Source organism: Erythrolamprus reginae, chromosome 9, assembly GCF_031021105.1.
Source record: "Erythrolamprus reginae isolate rEryReg1 chromosome 9, rEryReg1.hap1, whole genome shotgun sequence".
Taxonomy (NCBI): Eukaryota; Metazoa; Chordata; class Lepidosauria; order Squamata; family Dipsadidae; genus Erythrolamprus; species Erythrolamprus reginae.
In genome coordinates, this window is record NC_091958.1 from 51,925,681 (window position 1) to 51,949,758 (window position 24,078).

General features: G+C 45.0%; 1 protein-coding gene across 1 annotated transcript in view; it reads right to left on the reverse strand.

Annotated features, from left to right (window-relative positions):
• The window catches only part of LOC139172687 (cAMP-dependent protein kinase type I-beta regulatory subunit), a 95,244-nt gene that overhangs the window by 17,031 nt on the left and 54,135 nt on the right, over positions 1-24,078 (reverse strand). Inside the window, exons 8-9 of the mRNA XM_070761925.1 lie at positions 9,471-9,531; positions 7,156-7,277 (exon numbers count right to left, since the gene is read on the reverse strand). Coding sequence (XP_070618026.1) covers positions 7,156-7,277; positions 9,471-9,531 — 183 coding nt within the window. The remainder of the gene's footprint in view (positions 1-7,155; positions 7,278-9,470; positions 9,532-24,078) is intronic.

Consider the following 24,078-nt stretch of genomic DNA (forward strand, 5'->3'; position numbering starts at 1 on the left):
TTCAATTTATTAGATTTGTATGCTGCCCCTCTCTGACGACTCGGGGCGGCTCACAACAATAATAAAAACAATATTCCATCGAAAACAAATCTAATATTAAAAAGCACATAAAACCCTATCATATTTAAAAAAGCAAACAACATATACATACCCAAACATAAATATAAAAAAGCCTGGGGGAAACGTGTCTCAACTCCCCCATGCCTGGCGGTATAGATGGGTCTTGAGTAATTTACGAAAGACAAGGAGTGTGGGGGCAGTTGAGTTGATTCCAGAGGGCCGGGGCCGCCACAGAGAAGGCTCTTCCCCTGGGGCCCGCCAAACGGCATTGTTTGGTCGACGGGACCCGGAGAAGGCCAACTCTGTGGGACCTTATCGGTCGCTGGGATTCGTGCAGTAGCAGGCGGTTCCGGAGGTACTCTGGTCCAATGCCATGCAGGGCTTTAAAGGTCATAGCCAACACTTGGAATTGTGACCGGAAACTGATCGGCAGGAGATCTTATGCCATTTCAGACAAGTGTCTGTCTAGTCCCTTCTTAAAAACCTCCAGTGATGGAACATCCACAACTTCTGGTGGCAAACTGTTCCACTGGTCAATTGTGTTCACTATTAGGAAGTTTCTCCTGAATTCCAGGTTGCTTCTCTCTTGGATTAGTTTCCATGCATTGCTTCTTGCCTTGCCTTCTGGTGCTTTGTGAAACAAGTTGACCTCCTTTTCTTTTTGCAGACCCTCAAATACTGGAATGCTGCCATCATGTCATCCCTGGTCCTTTTTTTCTCTAGACTGGGTAGACTGATTTGGCATTGTCCTATCTCTTTCCTTTTTAATTTTAATTTAATGTTAATGTTGTAAGCCGCCCTGAGTCTAAGGAGAAGGGCGGCATTTTTTTTTAAAAGGAATAAACAAACAAACAAACAAATAAATAAATAAATAATTCCCTACATCCTGCTCTCCCTCTCTCTCTCTTTTTCTTTTTCTCTCTTTCTGTCTCTCTCTTTCTCTCTCCCCCTCTCTCTGTCTCTCTGTTTCTTTCTCTCTGTGTGTATCTGCCTCTTTCTTTCTCTCTCTCTCTCTCTCTGTATCTATCTCCATCTCTTTCTCTCTGTGTGTGTTTCTCTTTCTCTGTATCTCTATCTCTCTTTTCTCTCTCTCTCTCTCTCACTCTCTCTGTCTGTCTCTTTCTCTCTTTCTCTTTGTGTTTGACTCACTCTGTACCTCTGTATCTCTGTATCACTCTGTCTCTCCCTCTGTATCTGTCTCTTTTTCTTTCTCTCTCTCTCTCTGTCTGTCTCTTTCTCTCTTTCTCTTTGTGTGTGACTCACTCTGTATCTATTTTTTCTCTCTCTCTCCTTTTCTCTTTCTTTCTCTGTCTCTCTCTTCTTTCTCTCTTTTTTCTTTCTCTCTGCCTCTCTCTGTATCTCTTCCTTTGTCTCTTTCTCTTTGTGTGTCACTCACTCTGTACCTCTCGTTCTCTCTCTCTCTCTTTCTTTCTCTCTCTCTCTTTTTCTTCTTTCTCAAAATTGAATGGGTCCAAAGACGGGCTACAAGAATGGCGGAAGGTCTTAAGCATAAAACGTATCAGGAAAGACTTAATGAACTCAATCTGTATAGTCTGGAGGACAGAAGGAAAAGGGGGGACATGATCGATACATTTAAATATGTTAAAGGGTTAAATAAGGTCCAGGAGGGAAGTGTTTTTAATAGGAAAGTAAACACAAGAACAAGGGGGCACAATCTGAAGTTAGTTGGGGGAAAGATCAAAAGCAACATGAGAAAATATTATTTTACTGAAAGAGTAGTAGATCCTTGGAACAAACTTCCAGCAGACGTGTTAGATAAATCCACAGTAACTGAATTGAAACATGCCTGGGATAAACATATATCCATCCTAAGATAAAATACAGGAAATAGTGTAAGGGCAGACTAGATGGACCATGAGGTCTTTTTCTGCCGTCAGTCTTCTATGTTTCTATGTTTCTTTCTCTGTCTCTCTCTGTCTCACTCTCTCTCTCTCTTCCCAATCTGCAATTTATCGCTCTTGGAATGCTTCCCATCAAATTCATGGCACCGAGCCCAAGTGCTAATCCACCATGATGAAGCTCTCCATGTGTAACCGATATTGCAAGGTAGGTAGGAGGGCAGGGAAAGGCGCGAGAAGCTTTCTCTCTCTCCTCGCACTCTGGAAAGTGTTTCCACCCAAACATGTCCGGCCATAAATGGGACTTGCTCTTAACTGTAGCCAAAGGATCGGACACAGAAGAATGGGAGCAGAAGAAAGCCAGAGGACGGCTGAGCCCAGCTGTGAACTTCAAAATCATTCCCAACCTCTCCATCAGGAGAGCTTCCTTCCAAGGCCGTTGCTTGGTATAAAGGCAACCTTGGGAGAAGGTCCACCTTGGTCTTTCAAAGGATGTATTCACGGGCCGCTTCCCCTGCCCCAGAGGAGTCCCGCTGGAGGCTGGAAACAGTCTGTTTCCCAACCTCTGGTGGGCCCAGTAGGTTTGTGTTTCACCTTCCCCAGGCTCCAAAGGCTTCCCTGGAGCTGGGGAGGGTAAAAATGGCTTTCCCCATTCTCCCGGAGGCTCTCTGGAAGCCGAAAACACCCTCCCAGAGCCTTGTGCAAGCCAAAAACCAGCTGGCCGGTTCATTCATTCATTCATTCATTCATTCATTCATTTATTTATTTGATTTGTATGCCGCCACTCTCCGTAGACTCGGGGCGGCTCACAACACAATAAAACAGTTAATAACAAATCTAATAATTAAAAAATTTAAAATATATTAAAAAACCCATTATTAAGCAGACATACGTACAAACATACCATACATAAATTGTATAGGCCCGGGGGAGATATCTCAGTTCCCCCATGCCTGACGACAAAGGTGGGTTTTGAGGAGTTTATGAAAGGCAAGGAGGGTGGGGGCAGTTCTAATCTCTGGGGGGAGCTGGTTCCAGAGAGTCGGGGCCGCCACAGAGAAGGCTCTTCCCCTGGGGCCCGCCAAACGACATTATTTAGTTGACGGGACCCATACATGCACATTGGAGCTGAGCTAGGGCAATGGCTCGTGTGCCAGCAGATATGGCTGCACATGCCACCGGTTCGCCATCACTGGACTATATAAATCATCCTTTTTGTGTCTTAGCCTACCCAGAGGTCCACCAAAGGCCCTCCAAACCTTGCCACCAGATTGCATCTTTTTTTAAAAAAATTATTTCTGCAACTCAGAAGGAGGGGGGTAGAATGACAATTAAATGTGCAGAGGGAGTAACCTTATGCATCACATTCGGTTAACCATCTTCAGGCTCGCTGGAGGGAAATGAGAGGAGGCACAGTGACCTTAAGACGGGAGCTTAGAGGTTCCTCCAACCGGGTTGGGTTTGATTGAGCCTCTCTTTCGTTTCCCCACCACTTCCCTCCTTGTTTTCTTTCTTTCCAGCTTTTGTCCCGTGATCTAAGCTCAAGGTGCTTTGCAAAAGTTCAAAACAAAGGGAGCCTCCAACTCGGTGGCTGCTGTTTTTAAAAAAAGGGAAAGGAAAGAAAACCAGTCTCCAGTTGTAAAGGAACTCGGAGAGAAAGGTGACGGAGAGGCTGTTTTGGCTCCTTTGGGCTCAGAGGGCTCCCGGCCATGAGGCACGGCACAGAAGGGGTCTCAAGCCACAGAGGCAACAGCAAGGCCTGGCAAAGGGAGAAAGGCCCAGCCACATGGTTTCCCTTGTACCTTATAGCTATTTGGCTGCATATTTTTTTACGTCATAGATAAATCTCCCTCCTATAGTTTTCAGATGGGGTAAAAGAAAGAGGTTTTCTTTCTTTCTTTCTTTCTCTCTTTCTTTCTTTCTTCCTTTCTCTCTTTCTTTCTCTCTTTCTTTCTTTCTTCCTTTCTCTCTTTCTTTCTTTCTCTTTCTCTCTTTCTTTCTTTCTCTTTCTTTCTTTCTCTTTCTTTCTTTCTTTCTTCAATTCTTTCTCTTTCTTTCTTTCTCTTTCTTTCCTTCCCTCTCTCCTTTCTTTCTTCCCTTCCTCCTTTGCTTTGTTCTTTCTCTTTTTTCCTTTCTTTTTTCTTTCTTTCCTTTCTTTTTCTTTCCTTCCTTTGACTTTTTTTTTAATCCTGGCTTTATTACTTTTATAAGTCACTCAAGACAGCGCAGGTACATAGTACTCCCTATTTTCCCCCATATCCACAACACTGGTAGGCCCATTTTTGCCCGTCCCAGGCTCCAGAGGCCCTCCCCTGCCCCCTGAAGGTCCTCTGGAGGCCGAAAATGCTTTCTCAGAGCCTCTGCATGAGCTGAAAATCAGCTAGCCAGCATGCACGTGCACTGGAGCTGAGCTAGGGCAACGGCTCGTGCGCTTACAGATACTGCCTGGGGAAACCAAAATTGGCCTGGAGGCTCTCCAGAGGCCGGAAATGGCCCATTTCCCAACTTCCTGTGGGCCCAGTAGGCCTGTTTTTCACCCAGTGCAAATCCCAGAGGCTTTCATGGAGCCTGTGAAGGGCGAAAATGCCCTCCCCATGCCCTCTCCTGGAGACCCTCCGAAGGCCGAAAATGCCCTCTCAGAGCCTCTACGCGAGCCAAAAATCAGCTGGCGAGCACACACATGCGCACTGGAGCTGAGCTAGGCTCACCTGCTGATAGATGTGGCTCCATTCGCCACCTGTGACATGCGTGCCATAGATTCACCGCCACGGGTCTAAACATTTGACCAATAAGCTTATTTTAAGCTGGATTGGAAAAAGAGAGAAACACCCAGCCTGGTTCTTCACAGACAAGAGGAATCACTGAGTCTGTCATCTGCACCTCTATAACTGTCTGGTTTGGTTCTGCAACCCAACAAGACCGACACAGACGTCAGAGGAGAATCAGAACCGCAGAACAAAACAATGGCCGCCAACCTGCCTTCCATTGAGGACCTGCATACTGCACGAGTCAAAAAGAGGGTGGGGAAAATATTTACTGACCCCTTGCACCCTGGACACAAACTGTTTCAACTCCTACCCTCAAAACGTCGCTACAGAGCACTGCACACCAAGTCAACTTGACACAAGAACAGTTTTTCCCCATCACTCTGCTAAACAAATAATTCCCTCAACACTGTCAACTTTCTACTAAATCTGCACTTCTATTTCTACTAGTTTTTTCTCATCATTCCTATCCCCCTTTTCCTCCCACTTAGGACTGTATGACTGTAACTTGTTGCTTGTATCCTAAGATTTTTATTGATTGATTGTTTCTTCACTGCTTATTCGACCCCTATGACAATCATTAAGTGTTGTACGTCCTGATTCTTGACAAATGTATATTTTCTTTTATGTACACTGAGAGCATCTGCACCGAAGACAAATTCCTTGTGTCTCCAATCACACTTGGCCAATAAAGAATTCTATTCTATTCTAAAAAAACAAGTGCCTTCACACACACACACAGACACACACTCCGCCACCAAATTTGAGGAAATAAAACCTTTTAATAAGGCCAAGCTCCCTAGAGCAGGGAGCATAGTTTATGACAGGGCTACAGGTTTGTTATTGAAGAGCCGAGCATCTGCTGTGGGTCCCGCCTGCCAAATCGTAATTCTTCATGGCAACGGTCCCTCCTGTGCAGAGCTTAAGGTCCTTAAGCCCGAGTGCCAGGAATCTCAAACGGGATAATTCCATGACCTGGAAAAATCCACCAGATGCATTCCACATCTGTCCAGTCTGGGAAAACCTGGAGTTGAGTTTAAAACGGGGTGGGAACGGGGATCTCAGATATGTGTGAAGGCAGACACGACGACGGGTTTTTTTGGGGGAGGACGAGAATATCAGAGTGGGTCAAAAATCTGCAAAATCAGCAAGATATTTTGACGGATGGACTGTCGTACAGATGACTGGTTCATACAATTTGGGTAAAACGGAAAGTTGTTATTATTATTTTTTACACCGCCCCATAATCTTACTGTCGTAGGGAGCATCAGAAATCAATGTTTCCTTTTCCTTTTTCTCTTCCTACCCTTCCTCACTTTTGTTTTTGCTTTTCCTTTCCCTCCTGCTGTTCTTTTATTTGCATTTTTTTTGTATTTTATTGCACCGTATTTTTCACAGTACAGTAATACCTCGTCTTACGAACATAATTGGTTCCGGAAGGAGGTTCGTAAGGCAAAAAGTTCGTAAGATGAAACAATGTCTCCGACCAGGAAGGACATCTTCGTGACGTCAAAGCTCCGCCCATGGAATTCCCTATTGGGATTCCCCACCTCCGTTTCAGCCTCCAGATCAGCCGAAAACGACGACGCCGATCACAAAAACAGCACTCCACCGGCTGCCACCGCCCAGCTGTAACCTTCTGAAACAGCCGGGCGCTTCTCGGCGGCCTCCGGAACCCGAACCTGAACTTTTGCCGAACGTCCGGGTTCGGCGTTCAGGAGAATGCCGAGAAGCCCCTGCGACTGTTTCAGAAGGTGACAGACGGGTGGCGGCGCTTCTCGGCGGCCACCCAAAACCGAACCCAAAAAGTTCGGCAAAAGTTCGGGTTCGGGAGAACGCCGAGAAGCCCCCTGGCTGTTTCAAAAGGTGTCAGCCAGGCAGCGGCGCCCAGGGAAGCACCCTTTTGCGATCTGCGGTGGGTTCGTAAGTCGAAAAAAGTTCGTAAGAAGATGCAAAAAATTTCTGAACCCTGGGTTCGTATCTCGAAATATTCGTACCACGAGGGGTTCGTATCACGAGGTACCACTGTATAAGATGCACTTTTTTTCCTCCCTAAAAGAGGCTGATAATTTGGATGAGTCTTATACTCTGAGTGTAGCTTCCCCCCCCCTTTTTTTTCAGTCCTACCTATCTGCTAATGATCTTCCTAGCTCTTACCTTGCAGGCTCTTTCATTGTTACTCTCTGCGAAGAATGTTTTCCAAACAGGGTTTTTTCCATTGTTCTGCTTGCTCCAAATGTTTCTTTCCAGGTGCTAACGATGTTCCCAGCTCTTACTGGCTTGCAAGCTCTTTCATTGTTACTCTCTCCGCATAAAGTTTTTTTAAAGCCCTAATTATCTTGACCTTCTAAAATTTGCAATCTTAACTGGTACCCAACAGTAAGTTAACCATTTAAGCGACGGCAACGAGGAGAAGGTCATGTCATTTGATGGGCCAGAGATTTGATAGGCCTGAAGATGTCACGTTTTACCTCTGTGATGATGAAAAAGTCGTCCCCGGGCTCCCCCTGGACCACAATTTTCTCTCCATCCTCAAACTGGACCGTCTCTAGCGCATCAGCCACCGTCAGGCGCTCCCACTTGTCCAGCGATCCTACAAGAGGAAAAAGCACCGGGACAGTTAAAATTTGGGCTCGCTCCTTCAGCCCGCTTGTCTCTGGTCACCCACAGACCCTTGGGCACTCATTCTGCCTTATTCAATGCTCCAACACCGGTGGCTGTGGAATATGAATCCTGGAGTCCATCAATGGTGGAAGCTACGTTTCAAGATTTCTACAACTGCTTCTCTACACCAGAGTTTCCCAACCTTGGCAACTTGAAGATATCTGGACTTCAACTCCCAGAATTCCCCAGCCAGCATTCGCAGAGGTAGTCCTTGTCTTACGACCACCAATGAGCACAGGATTTCTGTCGCTAAGCAAGACAATTGTCAAGTAGATTTTGCCCTGTTTTACAACTTTTCTCGCAATGCCTATTAAGGGAATACCTGCAGTTGTTAACTTAGTGACACATTTGTTCAGTGAATCTGCCTTCCTCGCTGACTTTGCTTGCCCAGAAGGTCACAAAAGTATAAATATGAGTCAGGGGGCCAAGATCACGTAACCAAGAGTCACGTTACAATGGCCGTAAGTGTGGAGAATGGTCGTAAGTCGCTTTTTCCCAGTGCCGTTATCAATTCAAATGTTCATTAAACAAGTTGGAAAAATACACTCCAAAACTACATACTGTACTATAATTCTGGAACAAATCATAACCAGGTTTTTTTAACGACTAAAATCTCAACCAAGACTGTCGTATTTATTTGGTTGGTTGGTTGGTTGGTTGTTTTGTCACGTACATATTGGTGGTGTACAAAGATATAATAATACAGGGAGTGGACAAAAAAAATGGAAACACGTGACTTTTTGGCATCATAATGTTTGAACATGTTCAAATCAATCAAAACTTGACATATTTTAACGTTTTTTTTAATAATTCTGTTATTTGATGTTTTTTTAAACTACCTTTTTTTTTTTACAGAAATTTAAGGAAATTGGTTGTAACCTTCTAGAAAAAGCAGACCTGTCAGACTTTCAAAGAGGCCAAATTGTTGGTGCTCGAATGGCAGGCGCTAGTGTAACAGAAAGTGCCCGAATGTCTGGCATTTCAAGAGGTCATGTCTCAAAAGTAACGACTGCTTTTGAAAGAGAAGGGAAAACATCCTCAGCCAAGCACAGGTCTGGTCGAAAGTCGAAGTCATCTGAGAGAGACCGTCGGACTCTAAAGGGAATGGTTAGAGCGGATCGCAAGACCACAGCTCCTAAAATCACTGCAGAGCTCAAGAGACACGTACAGAACCCAGTTTCCACAAAAACTGTTCGAAGGGAGCTTCACAAATCTGGATTCCACGGAAGAGCTGCGAGGTGTTTCCATTTGTTTGTCCACCCCCTTGTATTTATATACATGATACTAGTAAAAGAGAAACGTTAGGACAGGGGATGGAAGGCACTCTGGTGCACTTATGCACGCCCCTGACTGACCTCTTAGGAATCAGGAGAGGTCAACAGGGGTGGCGCAGCAGGTAGAGTGCTGTACTGCAGGCCACTGAAGCTGACTGTAGATCTGAAGGTCAGCGGTTCAAATCTCATCACCAGCTCAAGGTTGACTCAGCCTTCCATCCTTCCGAGGTGGGTCAAATGAGGACCCGGATTGTGGGGGCAATACGCTGGCTCTGTTAAAAAGTGCTATTGCTAACATGTTGTAAGCCGCCCTGAGTCTAAGGAGAAGGGCGGCATAAAAATCGAATAAATAAATAAATAAGTCTAAGTGGGCAAACCTTTGGAGGTTAGGTGATGATACTACAGAGTCTGGTAGTGAGTTCCATGCATCAACTACTCGGTTATTAAAGTTGTATTTCCTGCAGTCGAGTTTAGAGCGGTTTACTTTAAGTCTGTATCTGTTGTGTGCTTATGCGTTGTTGTGGTTGAAGCTGAAGTAGTCGTTGACAGGAAGGACGTTGTAGCAGATGATTTTATGGGCTATCATTAGTATACTATAATTAGTATAATTTTAGGTCATCATTAAGGCGATGTAGTTCTAAGCTTTCTAAACCTAGGATTGTAAGTCTAGTAGCGTAGGGTATTCTCTTACGAGTGGAGAAGTGGAGGCTGACCTCTCCCACTACCACTCACCCCAAGGTTTATTGTCCAGTTTATTTATTGCCCATTTGCCCCAGGCTGAATCTTAGTGAAGGAAACAATCCAACACACACACACACACACAGACACAAATGGACAAAGCTACGCACCCAAAATGGAAACCTTGCTCAGGAATTCTTCGTACATTTTCCGTTTCCTCAACGTGCTGCCCTGTTGGGAAAGCAAAGGAGGGGGGAAAAAGAAGAAGGCGAAGAATTAATGCTACCCTCGTCACTGCCAACCCCAGAGGACATCTTAAGGGTCAAAAGACATAAAGCAAGGGGGGGAATACTCTACAAAGCGTGGAATAAATGGTACATTTGGCTGGAGAAAATACAACATACAACTCCATCGTGATCCTCTTACCCTTCACCCAAACAACTATCCCACGAACTTATAAAATAACATTATGAGTCATTGATAAAAGGGTGAACAAATTCAAAATGACAAAATTTAAACTCTAACTCAAGTTTAGAAACTCAAAACCTTCATCTATACTGATAGCAAAGAACTTAAAAGCTGTAGAGTAATCGGGTCAACGGATAAGTTGGCACTACTTACGACATCTCATAAATGTAGAGATATTAATTTTTCTCTTCTTTCTTTTCTTTTTAATTTTTCCTCTTCTCTTTCCCTTCCCTTTTTCCTTCCTTCTCTTTCTCTTTCTTTAGCTTTATCTCCTTTTTTATTTCTAGGTTCTATCATATCTCAACACCTAAAATGGTCACCTAACATCAAAAACATCATCAAAAAAGCACAACAAAGAATGTTCTTTCTGCGCCAGCTCAGGAAGCTCAAACTGCCCAAGGAGCTGCTGATACAGTTCTACAGAGGAATCATTGAGTCTGTCATCTGCACCTTTATAACTGTCTGGTTTGGTGTTGCAACCCAACAGGACCGACACAGACATCAGAGGAGAATCACAACTGCAGAAAAAACAATGGCTGCCAACCTGCCTTCCATTGAGGACCTGTATACTGCACGAGTCAAAAAGAGGGCGGGGAAAATATTTACTGACCCCTCACATCCTGGACACAAATTGTTTCAACTCCTACCCTCAAAACGTCGCTACACAGCATTGCACACCAAGACAACTAGACACAAGAACAGTTTTTTCCCGAACGCCATCACTCTACTAAACAAATAATTCCCTCAACACTGTCAGACTTTTTACTAAATCTGCACTTCTATTCTACTAGTTTTTCTCATCATTCCTATCACCCATTTCCTCCCATGTTGACTGTATGACTGTAACTTGTTGCTTATATCCTAAGATTTTTATTAATATTGCTTCTTCATTGCTTATTTGACCCCTATGACAATCATTAAGTGTTGTACCACATGATTCTTGACAAATGTATATTTTATTTTATGTACGCTGAGAGCATCTGCACCAAAGACAAATTCCTTGTGTGTCCAATCACCTTTGGCCAATAAAAATTCTATTCTATTCTATTCTATTTTATATATGTAAGTGTGTATTTTGATTTATAACTGCGTACTCTAAATCCATATACATTTGTACCAATATTTGCATAGTCCTTTTGCTTTATGCATCCCCTCCCCTATTTATCTTCAATAAAGATTATATTTTCTTTTAAAAAAAATATACACTCCAGAACTAAAAAGCACCATCTCCTTGCGCCCACAGAGTTCCCACCAAAAGAAAAACCTCGCCCTTCGTAAATTGCATCGTGTGGTCCTTTTATGTGGGTGGAAATTAACGTGGAGGGCAAACAGGGCACAATGTTCGGGCAATGGGGAGACCCACACCCTTCCCTTCCCAGCAGCTTCAAAACAAGAGGGGGGGAAAAAACAACTCAATTATGATCCACATCTCCATGGGCTAATGTGTGTGAAGAATCGATTCAAGCATCTAAAAAGGACCTGGAATTAAGCAGATAATCGGATACTTCCCGGGTTTTTCCCTTGCCAATTTAACAAGACAAAAAGCAGAGGGGGGGGGGAGGTGCCCGTCCCAAAGAGCTATGCTTGGCTGCATAGCTAGAGGGATAGCAAGCAGGAAGAGGGAGATTGTGATTCGCCTGTATAGAGCACTGGTGAGACCCCATTTGGAATAATACTGTGTTCCCTCGATTTTCATGGGTTCGAACTTCGCGAATAGCCTATCCCACGGTTTTTAAAAAAATATTTAAAAAATATTAATTAAAAAATACTTCACGGTTTTTTTTCTATACCACGGTTTTTCCCGCCCAATGACGTCATATGTCATCGCCAAACTAATAATTTTTGCAAATAAATAACAAAAAAATTAATTATTGTTAATAAATAATTATGTTTATAAATATCAGGATCACTATTCAATGGTGAGTACCAGTAATAATGGTGAGTAAATGGTTGTTAAGGGAATGGGAAATGGTAATTTAGGGGTTTAAAGTGTTAAGGGAAGGCTTGTGATACTGCCCATAGCCAAAAATGGTGTATTTACTTCCGCATCTCTACTTCGCGGAAATTCGACTTTCGCGGGCGGTCTCGGAACGCATCCCCCGCGGAAATCGAGGGAACACTGTAATACTGTGTCCAGTTCTGGAGACCTCACCTACAAAAAGATATGGATCAAATTGAATGGCTCCAAAGACGGGCTACAAAAATGGTGGAAGGTTTTAAGCATAAAACTGATCAGGAAAGACTTCATGAACTCAATCTGTATAGTCTGGAGGACAGAAGGAAAAGGGGGGACATGATCGAAACATTTAAATATGTTAAAGAGTTAAATAAGGTTCAGGAGGGAAGTGTTTTTAATAGGAAAGTGAACACAAGAACAAGGGGGCACAATCTGAGGTGAGTTGGGGGAAAGATCAGAAGCAACGTGAGAAAATATTATTTGCTTGGAACAAACTTCCAGCCGACGGAGTTGGTAAATCCACAGGAACTGCATTTAAACATGCCTGGGATAAACATATATCCATCCTAAGATAAAATACAGGAAATAGTATAAGGGCAGACTAGATGGACCAGGATGTCTTTTTCTGCCGTCAATTTTCTATGTTTCTATGTTGACTGCTGGGGCCTAGGGGAAGAGCCTTCTCTGTGACGGCCCCGGTCCTCTGGAACGAACTCCCTCTGGACATTTAAATACGTTAAAGGGTTAAATAAGGTCCAGGAGGAAAGTGTTTTTAATAGGAAAGTGAACACAAGAACAAGGGGTCACAATTTGAGGTGAGTTGGGGGAAAGATCAGAAGCAACGTGAGAAAATATTATTTGACTGAAAGAGTAGCAGATGCTTGGAACAAACTTCCAGCAGACGTGCTTGGTAAATCCACAGTCACTGAATTTCAACATGCCTGGGATAAACATAGATCCACCTTAAGGTAAAATCTACAGAGTCTACGCAGAGGAGCGGCATAGAAATCCAATAAGTAATAATAAAATAATAATAATAAATACAGGAAATAGTATAAGGGCAGACTAGATGGACCAGGAGGTCTTTTTCTGCTGTCAATCTTCTAGGTTTCTAGGTTTTTAAGAGAGAAAAAGGGGGCCATTTTCTCCTCGGAGGGGGCTAGTGCAATTTTAGGAAAGGAGGCAGAATGAGACAGAAACATAGAAACCTTATTTAACCCTTGAACATTGGTCAGAGGAGAGAAAGGCATTTATTGGACCCACGTGTATCCTTCCTTTTCCTAAAATCTTTCTTGATGTCCACTGCCGCTGAAATCCAGGTGTTTGTTTCCCTTCCAAAATACAAGGCAAACTTTGACCTTCTTGGGGGTGGGCAGCAATTTCCAGAGACGCTGGAATAACCGGACATTCGCCCACAGCAGACACAGCTCAGGATAGAAAACTGGACAGCCTCCCACACCATTCCGGGCTGGGAAGTTTCTAGTGGCCAGCAGATGCTGACAGCTGGAGGAAGAGAGGCAGGTGGTTGCCGCACATCCACCAGGTGCAACGGGGCGACTGGTGGGGATTTGGGGGGAGGCGAAGAACCGATGCAGAGGTTGCATCCTGTCTTCCAAACATCTGCGGGTTGCCCAAAAATTTGAAGAAGCCATCATCACAGAGCCGAGGGACTCTCCAACCCACAGAGGTAATTAAAACCAGAGTTAGGTTAGGATTCGGTGAGGAGGGAGGGAGGGAGGGAGGGAGGGGCATAGGGCGAAAAAGTCCCGGATATCAAACTAAACGGGTTTCTCAAAGTTGTAAATCTTCCCGTTGCTTCTTAGCAAATGCCAACACAGAATCGCCAATATGGCCAAGGGACTCCTTAGGAAACTCCAAGTTCTGTTTTCTTCTCTTCTTTCTCTTCCTTCCTTTTCTCTTTCTTGCTCTTCGTTCCTTCCCTCCTTTCTTTCTTCCTTCCTTCCTTCCTTTTTCTTTCTTTCTCTTTCTTTCTCTCTCTCTTCCTTTCTTTCTTCCTTCCTTACTTTTTCTTTCTTTCTCTCTCTCTCTTTTTCCTTCTTTCTCTTCCTTCCTTCTTTCTCTCTCTCTTTCTTCCTTTCTTTCTTCCTTTTTCTTTCTTTCTCTCTTTCTCTCTCGCTCTTTCTTTTTTTCTTTTTCTTCCTTTCTCTTTTTTCTTCCTTCCTTCCTTCCTTCCTTTTTCTTTCTTTCTTTCTCTCTCTCTATCTTTCCCTTTCCTTCCTTCCTTCCTTCTTTCTTTCTTTCTCTCTATCTTTCCCTTTCTTTCCTTCCTTCCTTCCCTCCTTTCTTTCTTTCTTCCTTCCTTCCTTTTTCTTTCTTTCTCTCTCTCTCTCTTTCTTTCTCTTCCTTCCTTCTCTGTCTCTCTTTTATTTCTCTCTCTCTCTTTCCTTCTTTCTCTTCCTTCCTTCCTTCTTTCTCTCTCTTCCTTCCTTCCTTTTTCTTTCTTTCTCTCTCGCTCTTTCTTTCTTCCTTTCTCTTTTTTCTTCCTCCCTTCCTTCCTTTTTCTTTCTTTCTTTCTCTCTATCTTTCCCTTTCCTTCCTTCCTTCTTTCTTTCTTTTTTTCTTTCCTTCTTTCTTTCTTTCACCAGCCATATAAAGGGAAATAAAAGCAGTCCCTTCGGTTGGAGCCATGTTGCAGTACGAAGGGAGAAATGTCATGCCAAAGGTAAATAAGAGGCCGATGGAGTGGCGGGACTGATCCCCTTCCAAAAGCTGTTATATATTACCGTCTCTGATCCCAAGACAACTCCATTAAATCACATGCTAAGGTTCGCTCGGGGCGATCCTGTTCCAGATTGTACATGTGTCTCTGATGGAAGCCGTACACAGAAGGGAACAAATTTTGCAGTCCCCCCACCCCACCCATAAACACATATATACACAGCCCAAGGTCACCCACAGCAGTTTTTTCCTAGTTTCAATATAAGCATCAATACATATATACTACCTTGGGAATATATCAATAGTATATACTGTACATTTCCAAATTAATCAGAGTTCAACAACCTTTTTTTACACCAAGTCTTGCTGTTACTAATCAGTCTGTCTTTCTCTCTCTTCCCACTCCCTCCTCTCCATCTCCCTCTCCATTATTATTATTATCATCACCATCATCATTATTATGTCAATACAACACAGCAAACGAGATCACTATGCTTGATTTCGTCTTTCATCACCAGTCGGGCGCTTCCCAAGCACCTAGGACTGCGTGATGTAGCAGCGAATTATGTTTGCCGATCCCAGTAAAGCGGCCTTTTGCAATTGACGGATGGAGATTTTGTCAATTTCGATGGTTTTCAAATGTCTGCTGAGATCCTTTGACATTGCGCCCAGCATGCCAAGGACCACTGGGACCACTTTCACTGGCTTATGCCAGAGTCGTTGCAGTTCGATTTTTAGATCTTCGTATTTCACTAATTTCTCTAGCTGCTTCTCCTCAATTCTGCTGTCCCCTGGGATTGCGATGTCGATGATCCATACTTTCTTTTTCTCCACAATCAGCATGTCTGGTGTGTTATGCTTCAGAATTCGGTCAGTCTGAAGTCGGAAGTCCCACAGTAGTTTTGCTTGCTCATTTTCGACCACTTTTTCGGGACTTATGATCACACCAGTTCTTTGCCAATGGGAAATAGTAGTTCCGGCACAAGTTCCAGTGGATCATCTGTGCCACAGCATCGTGTCTATGCTTGTAGTCAGTCTGTGCGATCTATTTGCAGCAGCTGAGTATGTGATCGATTGTTTCATCTGTTTCTTTACAGAGTCTGCACTTTGGATCGTCTGTTGATTTTTCAATTCTGGCTCATTATCATTATCATTATCATTATTTATTTATTTATTTATTTATTGGATTTGTATGCCACCCCTCTCCGTAGACTCGGGGCGGCTAACAACAATGATAAAAACAGCATGTAACAATCCAATAATAAAACAACTAAAAACCCTTATTATAAAACCAAACATACACACAAACATACCATGCATAACTTGTAATGGCCTAGGAGGAAAGAATATCTCAACTCCCCCATGCCTGGTGGTATAAGTGAGTCTTGAGTAGTTTACGAAAGACAGGGAGGGTGGGGGCAGTTCTAATCTCCGGGGGGAGTTGGTTCCAGAGGGCCGGGGCCACCACAGAGAAGGCTCTTCCCCTGGGGCCTGCCAAACGATATTGTTTAGTCGACGGGACTCGGAGAAGGCCAACTCTGTGGGACCTTATTGGTCACTGGGATTCGTGTGGTAGCAGGTGGTTCCGGAGGTAATCTGGTCCAATGCCATGTAGGGCTTTAAAGGTCATGACCAACACTTTGAATTGTGACCGGAAACTGATCAGCAGCCAATGCCGGAAACTGATCAGCAACCAATGCCGATAATTATCATTATCATCATTATTATTAAATCATGGTAGCCTGGTTCCATTGTGCACCCTTCTCCCTAAATCTGGAGGACCTCAACTGAAAACTATGCAGCCTGTGAAAAAACCTACAAAACAGCTGGATCTCTCCTTGGGGTTGTGCAACTGCCAAGATGCTTCTTGGATGCGAAGCCAAAACGCCTTCAAAGAAAAACCAGAAAGTCCAGTTGCCTCTTGGAAAAAAGCACCTTTGGGACAACCATGACCTGGATGATAAAAGGTTTCTCCACAGACATGCCAAGACGTCCCACAATCCACCCAGGGGGGGTGGCGGAGGGGGTGGAGGATTAAAAGGCAACGTGCCGATCCAGGCCGACATGCCCCTTCCCTCGTCGCAACCCTTCTCATCCAAAGCCCTGCACAATACAGTAATACCTCATCTTACGAACCTAATTGGTTCCGGAAGTAGGTTCGTAAGGCGAAACGTTCGTAAGACGAAACATTGTTTCCCATAGGAAACAATGTAAAAGCAATTAATCTGTGCAAAAAAAATATATCCCAAAATGGCGCTCCGTTGGGCGCAGCCGCCCGGCTGTCACCTTCTTAAACAGCCGGGGGGCTTCTCGGCGTTCTCCCGAACCCGAACCCGAACCTGAACTTTTCGGGTTCAGGTTCGGGAGGCCGCCGAGAAGCGCCGCCGCCTGGCTGTCACGGATTGGGATTCCCCACCTCCTTTCTAGCCACCAGATTGGCCAAAAACGCCGCCGATCGCAAAAACGGCACTCCGCTGAGTGGCGGTGTCCGGCTGTAACCTTCTGAAACAGCCGAAAATTCTCGGCGGCCTCCGGAACCCGAACCCGAACTTCCGGTTTCGGCATTCTGGAGAACACCGAGAAGCCCCCCCGGCTGTTTCAGAAGGTGACAGCCAGTCGGCGGCGCTTCTCAGCAGCCTCCCGAACCCGAACCCAAAAAGTTCAGGTTCGGGTTCGGGAGAACGCCGAGGAGCCCCCCGGCTGTTTTAAAAGGTGACAGCTGGGCAGCGGTGCCCAGCGGAGCACCATTTTGCGATCTGCGGAGGGTTCGTAAGCCGAAAAAAGTTTGTAAGAAGAGGCAAAAAATTTCCGAACCCCGGGTTCGTATCTCGAGATGTTCATATCACGAGGGGTTCGTATCATGAGGGATTCGTATCACGAGGGGTTCGTATCACAAGGGGTTCGTATCACAAGGGGTTCGTATCACGAGGGGTTCGTATCACGAGGGGTTCGTATCACGAGGGGTTTCGTATCACGAGGGGTTTCGTATCACGAGGGGTTTCGTATCACGAGGGGTTTCGTATCACGAGGGGTTTCGTATCACGAGGGGTTCGTATCACCAGGGGTTCGTATCACCAGGGGTTCGTATCACCAGGGGTTCGTATCACCAGGGGTTCGTATCACCAGGGGTTCGTCTCACCAGGGGTTCGTCTCACCAGGGGTTCGTCTCACCAGGGGTTCGTCTCACCAGGGGTTCGTATCACCAGGGGTTCGTATCACCAGGGGTTCGTCTCACCAGGGGTTCGTATCACCAGGGGTTCGTATCACCAGGGGTTCGTATCACCAGGGGTTCGTATCACAAGGGGTTCGTATCACCAGGGGTTCGTATCACAAGGGGTTCGTATCACAAGGGGTTCGTATCACCAGGGGTTCGTATCACAAGGGGTTCGTATCACAAGGGGTTCGTATCACAAGGGGTTCGTATCACAAGGGGTTCGTATCATGAGGTACCACTGTATTAGCAGAAGCCGCAAGAGGAGACTTTTAAGATATATGAAATGACAAGTGCAGGAACGAAGCGGGGGGGGGGGAGGGAAAGAATATTCCACTTAGGAAAAAAAGAAGAAGAAGAAAGAAAAACGATGCCAAACCAGCTTGGAAAAATAAAAAGATTTACAGGCAGCCGACGAGTCCAGAATCTGCAACTCGATACGCCACCGAAAAATAAAAGCACGAATGCCATTTCAATCAGCCCTTGCGAACACATCGGCCGAGCGACGGGCCAGGAAAATGACAGCCAAAAGTCGTCCGGCCTTGACAAAGCATCCCACCTGCAGCCTCTCCGTGCACTCCATCTGGTCCTCTCATCGGCAGGACAGTCCCAACCAACCCAACCCAAGAAAAGTTCACGCACGCAGGACATAAAATCCTCTGCTGTGATTTATGGACCGAGTCGCAGGGTGGTTTTTTTTTTTTTAAAGGCTCTATTGTTGCTTTGTGAAGCCTCCAAACTGGATGGCCTAGTTAATAAGGATCCAGATTGTTGGGGGCAATAGGCTGATTCTGTAAATCTTTTAGAGAAGGCTGTAAAAAGCACCATGAAGTGATATATGAGTCTAAATGCTATTGCTATGGATGCACTTGGGAAAAAGGAACCCTCAGTATTAGAAACATAGAAACATAGAAGACTGACGGCAGAAAAAGACCTCCTGGTCCATCTAGTCTGCCCTTATACTATTTCCTGTATTTTATCTTAGGATGGATATATGTTTATCCCAGGCATGTTTAAATTCAGTTACTGTGGATTTACCAACCACGTCTGCTGGAAGTTTGTTCCAAGGATCTACTACTCTTTCAGTGAAATAATATTTTCTCATGTTGCTTTTGATCTTTCCCCCAACTAACTTCAGATGGTGCCCCCTTGTTCTTGGGTTCACTTTCCTATTAAAAACACTTCCCTCCTGAAGCTTATTCAACCCTTTCACATATTTAAATGTTTCGATCATGTCCCCCCTTTCCCTTCTGTCCTCCAGACTATACAGATTGAGTTCATTAAGTCTTTCCTGATACGTTTTATGCTTAAGACCTTCCACCATTCTTGTAGCCCGTCTTTGGACCCGTTCAATTTTGTCAATATCTTTTTGTAGGTGAGGTCTCCAGAACTGAACACAGTACTCCAAATGTGGTCTCACCAGCGCTCTATATAAGGGGGTCACAATCTCCCTCCTCCTGCTTGTGATACCTCTAGCTATGCAGCCAATTGTATTGGCAGTTCTGTGTTAGCAAAAACTTCAGAAGAGAAGGATTTAAGGGTAGTGATTTCTGATTTCAAAATGGGTGAATAGTGCAGTCAGGTGGTAGGGAAAGCAAGTAGAATGCTTGGCTGCATAGCTAGAGGTATAACAAGCAGCAAGAGGGAGACAGTGATCCTGCTGTATAGAGCGCTGGTGAGACCCCATTTGGAATACTGTGTCCAGTTCTGGAGACCTCACCTACAAAAAGATACTGATAAAATTGAACAGGTCCAAAGACGGGCTACAAGAATGGTGGAAGGTCTTAAGCATAAAACGTATCAGGAAAGACTTAATGAACTCAATCTGTAGAGTCTGGAGGACAGAAGGGAAAGGGGGGACACGATCGAAACATTTCAATATGTTAAAGGATTTAAATAAGGTTCAGGAGGGAAGTGTTTTTAATAGGAAAGTGAACCCAAGAACAAGGCGGCACAATCTGAGGTGAGTTGGGGGAAAGATCAGAAGCAGCGTGAGAAAATATTATTTGACTGAAAAAGTAGTAGATGCTTGGAACAAACTTCCAGCAGACGTGGTTGGTCAATCCTCAGGAACTGAATGTAAACATGCCTGGGATAAACATATATCCATTGTAAGATAAAATACAGGGAATAGTATAAGGGCAGACTAGATGGACCAGGAGGTCTTTTTCTGCCGTCAATCTTCTATGTTTCTATGGATGGTTTTATTTTTATTTTTTGCTTGACAGGGCAAGAGAAGCCAAGGGGGGGGGATGGAATCAATGTCAGAAGATAGTTCCAATGGGCAATCATCCCAAAGAGAGGGAAAGACTCATCAACGTCCCTACGGGAGAAACAAATGAGTATGTGCACCAGGTGGGGAAGGGGACGGTAGACGGCCCAACCAATGCCTTAGCGCGTGGAGCTCAGTAAACGGTGCTAATGGGGGAGAATTAATAAATAAATGAAGACAGGAGAGAGGGATATCAGCCCAATTTGGCAACGGGATGCAGCAGAAAGAAAAGAATTGGCGGTGGAAAAGCCTGCAAACCGAGGCCAAAGGGAGTGATGAGTATCTGAATGGTATTTAGGGCTGCTGGCACCAGCCATCTCTCTCTCTTTTTCTCTCTCTCTCTCTGTGGCCAATCCAAGATTAAACACCTGTTCATTATCTCCTGCCCCATCCTTTTCATTCGCCTTGCGGGGACAATTAGAGGGAGCCGGCGGGAGGCAGAGCAGCTTCATTCAGCTCGGAGAGGCGGATAAGGGGAGTTGAAATGGCTTCTTTCTCTACACACACACAAACCCGCCTAACACCCCGCCCCCCCCCCCACACACACAGTTGCCCTTGAAAATCTCATCCAGATGTCTTCTTTTGGGGGGAAGGGTGGGGGAAAAGAAAAGAAGGAAGGAAGGAAGGAGAAGGAGGTAGGGAGGAAAGAGGGATAGGGAAGAAGGAAAAGAGGGAGGGAGGGAGAGAAGGAAGGAAGAAAGGAGAGGGAGGGAGGGAGGAAAGAAGGAAGGAAAGAAGGAAGGAAAAGAGGGAAGGAGGGAGGGAGAGAAGGAAGGAAAGAAGGAAAGAAGGAAGGAGGGAGGGAAGGAAGGAAGGAAGGAGAGAAGGAAATAAGGAAGGAAGGAAGATTAGATTAGATTAGTTTTATTGGATTTATATGCCACCCCTCTCCGCAGAAGGAAGGAAGGAAATAAGGAAGGAAGGAGAGGGAGGGAGGGAGGGAGGAAGGAAGGAAAGAAGGAAGGAAAAGAGGGAAGGAGGGAGGGTGGGAAGGAAGGAAATAAGGAAGGAGGGAGAGAAGGAAGGAAGGAGGGAAGGAAATAAGGAAGGAAGGAGAGGGAGGGAGGAAAGAAGGAAGGAAAGAAGGAATGAAAAGAGGGAAGGAGGGAGGGTGAGAAGGAAGGAAGGAAATAAGGAAGGAGGGAGGGAGGAAGGAAAAGAGGGAGAAAGGGAGGGATGGAGGGAGAGAAGGAGGGAGGGAAGCAACAATTGTGTCTTGTCCGGCAAAATGACACCCTCCGCAGCCTCCAGACTTTCACCGCTTCCCCCAGTTTACTCCGCACTCCCACGCTCTGTCCCGTGTGACTATTTTTCCCCCCTGCAACCCCTTTCGCCAATCTTCTCTCCTTCTCCCCCACCCCCCTTTGGGCATCTGACGCACTTTCCTTCCACGCTCCCTTTCCATCCCTCCCACTCGTCTCCCAGATGCTGCACCTGTCCACCTGCCCTCTTCCCTCCGCCCTCCCCAAAAAAGACCTTGAATCCCAGAAAGCAACAAAGGCCGATTGAGGAAGGTCGCTGGGCTTCAGTTCTGAAAAGAAAACCTCCAAAGGAGATAGTGGGCTCCTTTCATCTCTTTAGAAGATGAACTCTGCAACAAATGTTCACTTTTGGGCTCAACTTTAAAAGGCACACAAATACACACACACCAAACGTGAGAAGGAACAAAGGTCCCAAACTTTCTGACACAACCCAAGAAAGGGATCTTGGGGTTTTGGTGGACAATGAAGATGTCAACCCAGTGCGCAGCAGCAGTAAAAAGAAAAAAGAAAGAAATTTCATGCTTGGCATGCTTAGGAAGGGAATCGAAAATAGGTCCACAAGTGTTGTGTTGGCTCTGTACAGATCGATGGTGAGACCACACTTGGAGTGCTGTGTACAGTTCTGGACACCGCACCACAAGGAGGATATAGTGTTGAAAAGTGTTCGGAAACTTCAGATCGTGCAGAATGCAGCTGCGATAGCAATCATGGGCTTTCCCAAATATGCCCATGTTACACCAACACTCCGCAGTCTGCATTGGTTGCTGATCAGTTTCCGCTCACAATTCAAAGTGTTGGTCATCACCTATAAAGCCCTTCAGGGCACCGGACCAGATTATCTCCAGGACCGCCTTCTGCTGCACGAATCCCAGCGACCAGTTAGGTCCCACAGAGTGGGCCTTCTCCGGGTCCCGTCAACTAAACAATGTCGCTTGGCGGGACCCAGGGGAAGAGCCTTCTCTGTGGCGGCCCTGGCCCTCTGGAACCAACTCCCCCCAGAGATTAGAATTGCCCCCACCCTCCTTCCCTTTCGTAAGCTTCTTAAAACCCACCTCTGCCATCAGGCATGGGGGAATTGAGATCCTCTTTCCCCCTAGACCTTTACAATTCTATGCATGGTATGTTTGTATGTATCTTTGTTTTTATAATAAGGGTTTTTTTAGTTGTTTAGTATTGGATTGTTACATGCTGTTTTTTATCACTGTTGTTAGCCGCCCCAAGTCTGCGGAGAGGGGCGGCATACAAATCCAATAAATAAATGAATGAATGAATGAATGAATGAATGAATGAATGAATGAATGAATGAATAATGGAACTGGAAAAGGTGCAAAAAAGGGCAACAGGAATGATCAAGGGAATGGAGCTTCTCCCTTATGAAACCAGGTTGCAACGCCTTGGTCTCTTCAGCCTTGAAAGACGGCGTTGAAGAGGTGACTTGATCGAAGGGTATAAAATCATGCATGGGATAGAAAATGTGGATAGAGAAAATTTATTTTCTCTATCACACAGTACTAGGACAAGGGGGCCCTCCCTAAAGCTCATAGGTAAGAAAGTGAGGACCAATAAAGGGAAATATTTCTTCACCCAGAGGGTCCTTGGTTTATGGAATTCAGAAGAGGTCATGACAACTGTCAGCCTGGAGAGCTTCAAAGCAGGATTGGACAGATTCATGGATGCCAAGTGTATCGGTGGTTATTGTAAAGGATGTCCATGTGCCGCCTCTGTGTTGGTTGAGGCAGGCAAGGTTCCCTTGGGTACCATTTGTTGGGGGTCAAGGGAAAGGGAGGGTTTTGCCCTCTCTTTCTGCTCAAGATCCCCATGGACAATCGGTGGGCCACAGAATGTTGGACTTGATGGGCTTTGGCCCGATTCATCAGGGCTCTTCTTAGGTTCTTATGTCTCCTCAGTAGCTTTTTGTGGACATGGGAGACGCTTGGGGGTCAGTCTCCAGTTCTACTCCAACCTACAGCTAGTCCTCGACTTACGACCATAATTGAGCTCAAAAATTTCAACCACTAAGCGAGACATTTAACAATCTCTCCGTAGATAGTTAGCAACGCGGCCATTCAGTGAACTTGGCTTCTCCCTCGACCGTGGTTTGCCAGAAGGTCACCAAAAAAGTCATAAATGCAACCACCATAAATGCAAGTCAGTTGCCAAGCATTCATGATTTTGACCATGGGATTATGAGGATGCCATGCGAAAAAAACATCACAAGTCACTTTTTTAAAGGTGTTTCTAAAACTTTTTTAAAACTTAAAACAACCAAGGACCTGTATTCGCAACTCTCCAGCCAAGAGGCACAATAGATTTAAAAGTTTGAGGGAAAGATGCTTCAAATATTTTTTTCCCATATTTTTCCTCTATTAAAGAACAAAATTGGACGCTTCTGAGCAGCCTGGGAATTCTTTCAATTCTTCCCCGCTTTGAAGAGCTGCGGAAAAACAGGCCCTTGGAACTAAACTGGAAGGATTAACGTTCTTTCCAGAGGAAGTTGGAGTAAAGAATAGAATAACAAGAATTGGAAGGGACCTTGGAGGTCTTCTAGTCCAACCCCCTGCTTGGGCTGGAAACCCTACACCACTTCAGACAGATGGCTGTCCAACATGTTCTTAATAACTTCCAGTGTTTGAAGCGTTCCCAACTCTGGAGGCAAGTGGTTCCACGGATTAATTGTCCTAACTAGTTGGCCAACTTGACGTCACTCATGTCAAGGGTTTGGGTTAGGGTGCCTGGCCTCTCCTCGCTTCCCTATACATTTACTATGACTGAACGTCCAAAATATACTATTTAATTCTATGTATACATGCCATATGTATACATACATATTACACACAGGCATACAAAAATATACATTATCTACTATATAAATTGTATGTGTATGTACACACACACGCACAGCTCTTCTAAAATGATACACATTCAACCT